Source organism: Cyrtonyx montezumae, unplaced genomic scaffold (assembly GCF_038088225.1).
Source record: "Cyrtonyx montezumae isolate F1298 unplaced genomic scaffold, pur_monq_1.0 scaffold_5, whole genome shotgun sequence".
In the NCBI taxonomy this organism is placed as follows: domain Eukaryota; kingdom Metazoa; phylum Chordata; class Aves; order Galliformes; family Odontophoridae; genus Cyrtonyx; species Cyrtonyx montezumae.
In genome coordinates this window covers 12220780-12222902 of record NW_027072056.1, presented here as the reverse complement: position 1 = coordinate 12222902, position 2123 = coordinate 12220780, and the positions used below count along the sequence as shown (strand labels likewise).

The window sequence follows — 2123 nt, the reverse complement described above, 5'->3', positions numbered from 1 at the left end:
CTGCGGGGGGGCACGGCAGGCACCAGCGCCCAGGAACCACGGGCGGCTGCGGGACGGACCGCGCCGCCTCGGAGCCCGGGCACCGGCACAAGGCCGTCCCCACTGCCCGTCCCGGGCCACCACATCACCCCGCAGGCCGCGCCCCCCACCGCGCGCCTCCCCCTTCCCGCTGCCGGCGGCCCCCCGAGGGGAGCGGGCGGGGCCGCGCCCGCCACGGGCGCCAATTAACTCGGTAATTAGCGCGGCGCTCCCGGCGGGGCCCGGCCCGCCCCTCCCTTCCCCTCCCGCGGGCGGCGCCCGAGGGGTTAACCGCGGCCGCCCGCCCGCCGCCCTCCCTCCCGCCATTGGCCGCCGTCCGCCGCGCGGCGCGCGGCCAATGGGCGGGCGCCGTCCACGAGCGGGGCCGCGTGCGGGCGGCGCCCATTGGCTGGGCGCGAGTGTGGGAACGGCGGCGGGGGACGTTTCACACGAGCCGCGCGCGTGCGGCGCGCGCTATAAGTAGGGGCGGCCAAAGGCGCGCGGCAGCCGCGCCGCGCCACCTCCCGCCCGTCGCCCGCACGGGGCCCGCGCCCGCCCCCGCGGGGCCGCCCTCCCGCTGCCGAGCCGTGCCGTGCCGTGCCGGCGGGCGCTGCCGCACCATGCCTGCCGACCTGATGGAGAAGAGCAGCGCGTCGCCGGTGGCCGCCACCCCCGCCAGCATCAACGCGACGCCCGATAAGCCCAAGACGGCGGCGGAGCACAGGAAGGTAAGGGCAGGGCGGGCCGGGATGGGTCGGGTTGTGCCGCGCTGCGCCGTGCGCTGATCGCCGCTTCTCTTGCAGTCCTCCAAACCCATCATGGAGAAGCGGCGGCGGGCGCGCATCAACGAGAGCCTGGGGCAGCTGAAGACTCTGATCCTGGACGCGCTGAAGAAGGATGTAAGCGGCGGGGGGGGCACGGGGCGGGGGGTGCGGGGCCGTCCGGCGGGACCGTGCCGGTCTGAGCCCCGCCTGTGCCCGCAGAGCTCGCGGCACTCCAAGCTGGAGAAGGCCGACATCCTGGAGATGACCGTCAAGCACCTGCGGAGCCTGCAGCGGGCGCAGATGACCGGTGAGCGGCGGAGGGGGGGCGGTGGTGGGGCTGTGCTGGGGCTCCCTGCCCTACTCTGCTCTGTTGTCCCGTGGTGCCGGGTTGGAGCCCTCTGTCAGCGGGCTCTTGGGGTGGTGGGCCGGAGTGCGTGTTCTGTCCTGGCGGTCTTTGCTGACTGCCTGAGTGCTCTCTGCCCAGACCCGCAGCACCCAGGAGCATCGTGCTCGCTTGGAGGGCTGTAGGAGGTGCACCAGTGGGCAGCTTTGTGTCCCCACTGACCGCCCTGTGACTCTCACCCCACAGCTGCGCTGAGCACGGACCCTACAGTGCTGGGCAAATACCGCGCCGGCTTCAGTGAGTGCATGAACGAAGTGACACGGTTCCTCTCCACCTGCGAAGGTGTCAACACTGAGGTGCGCACCCGGCTCCTGGGCCACCTGGCCAGCTGCATGACCCAGATCAACGCCATCAATTACCCCGTGCCGCCCCCACCGCTGCCACCACCACCCGCAGCCTTCGGGCCACCCCTGGTGCCGCCGGGCGGAGGTGCAGGGCCACTGCCAGCTGTACCCTGCAAGCCAGGTGCTGATGCAGCCAAGGTGTATGGTGGCTTCCAGCTGCTGCCTGCCTCTGATGGGCAGTTCGCCTTCCTCATCCCCAGCGCTGCCTTTGCTCCCGGTGGGGCCGTGCTGCCCCTCTATGGCGGTCCCCCAACGGCTGCCACCGCCGCCTCACCCCCCGGCCCCTCACCTGGCACCGCTGACTCAGTCTGGAGGCCCTGGTGAGGTTGGCAGGCACCGGACTGGACTGAGCATCGCGCCCCGTGCTGCTGGCACGGCTGTACATAGGTTATACGTTCATATTGGATTGTGCCTTTGTACCATAGCACTCCCTCTGACAGTGTTTCGTGTTTTACACGAGATCTTTTTTCTCCCTTCCTTCCCTTTCCTTATGTGACACCAAAGATCGGGAATTTTTTCTTTTTTTTTCTTTTTTTTTTTTTTGAATGCTCTTAAAATAAAAGAGTCTCTTCTGTTTTGGAAGGCCTTTGGAGA

At 69.4% G+C, this 2123-nt stretch overlaps 1 protein-coding gene across 1 annotated transcript; it reads left to right on the top strand.

The window, feature by feature from the left end:
* Nucleotides 1-511: 511 nt before the first annotated feature.
* On the top strand, nucleotides 512-2123 carry HES1 (hes family bHLH transcription factor 1). Its single transcript, XM_065748112.1, has 4 exons — nucleotides 512-746; nucleotides 822-917; nucleotides 1002-1089; nucleotides 1372-2123. The coding sequence occupies exons 1-4, from the start codon at nucleotides 639-641 to the stop codon at nucleotides 1851-1853; spliced, it is 774 nt and encodes a 257-aa protein (XP_065604184.1). The 5' UTR covers nucleotides 512-638; the 3' UTR covers nucleotides 1854-2123.

Coding starts and splice junctions, on each gene's coding strand:
- HES1 (XM_065748112.1), top strand. CDS start 639: ATGCCTGCCGACCTGATGGAGAAGAGCAGCGCGTCGCCGGTGGCCGCC. Junction 918..1,001: donor TGGACGCGCTGAAGAAGGAT/GTAAGCGGCGGG, acceptor CTGTGCCCGCAG/AGCTCGCGGCACTCCAAGCT. Junction 1,090..1,371: donor GCAGCGGGCGCAGATGACCG/GTGAGCGGCGGA, acceptor CTCACCCCACAG/CTGCGCTGAGCACGGACCCT.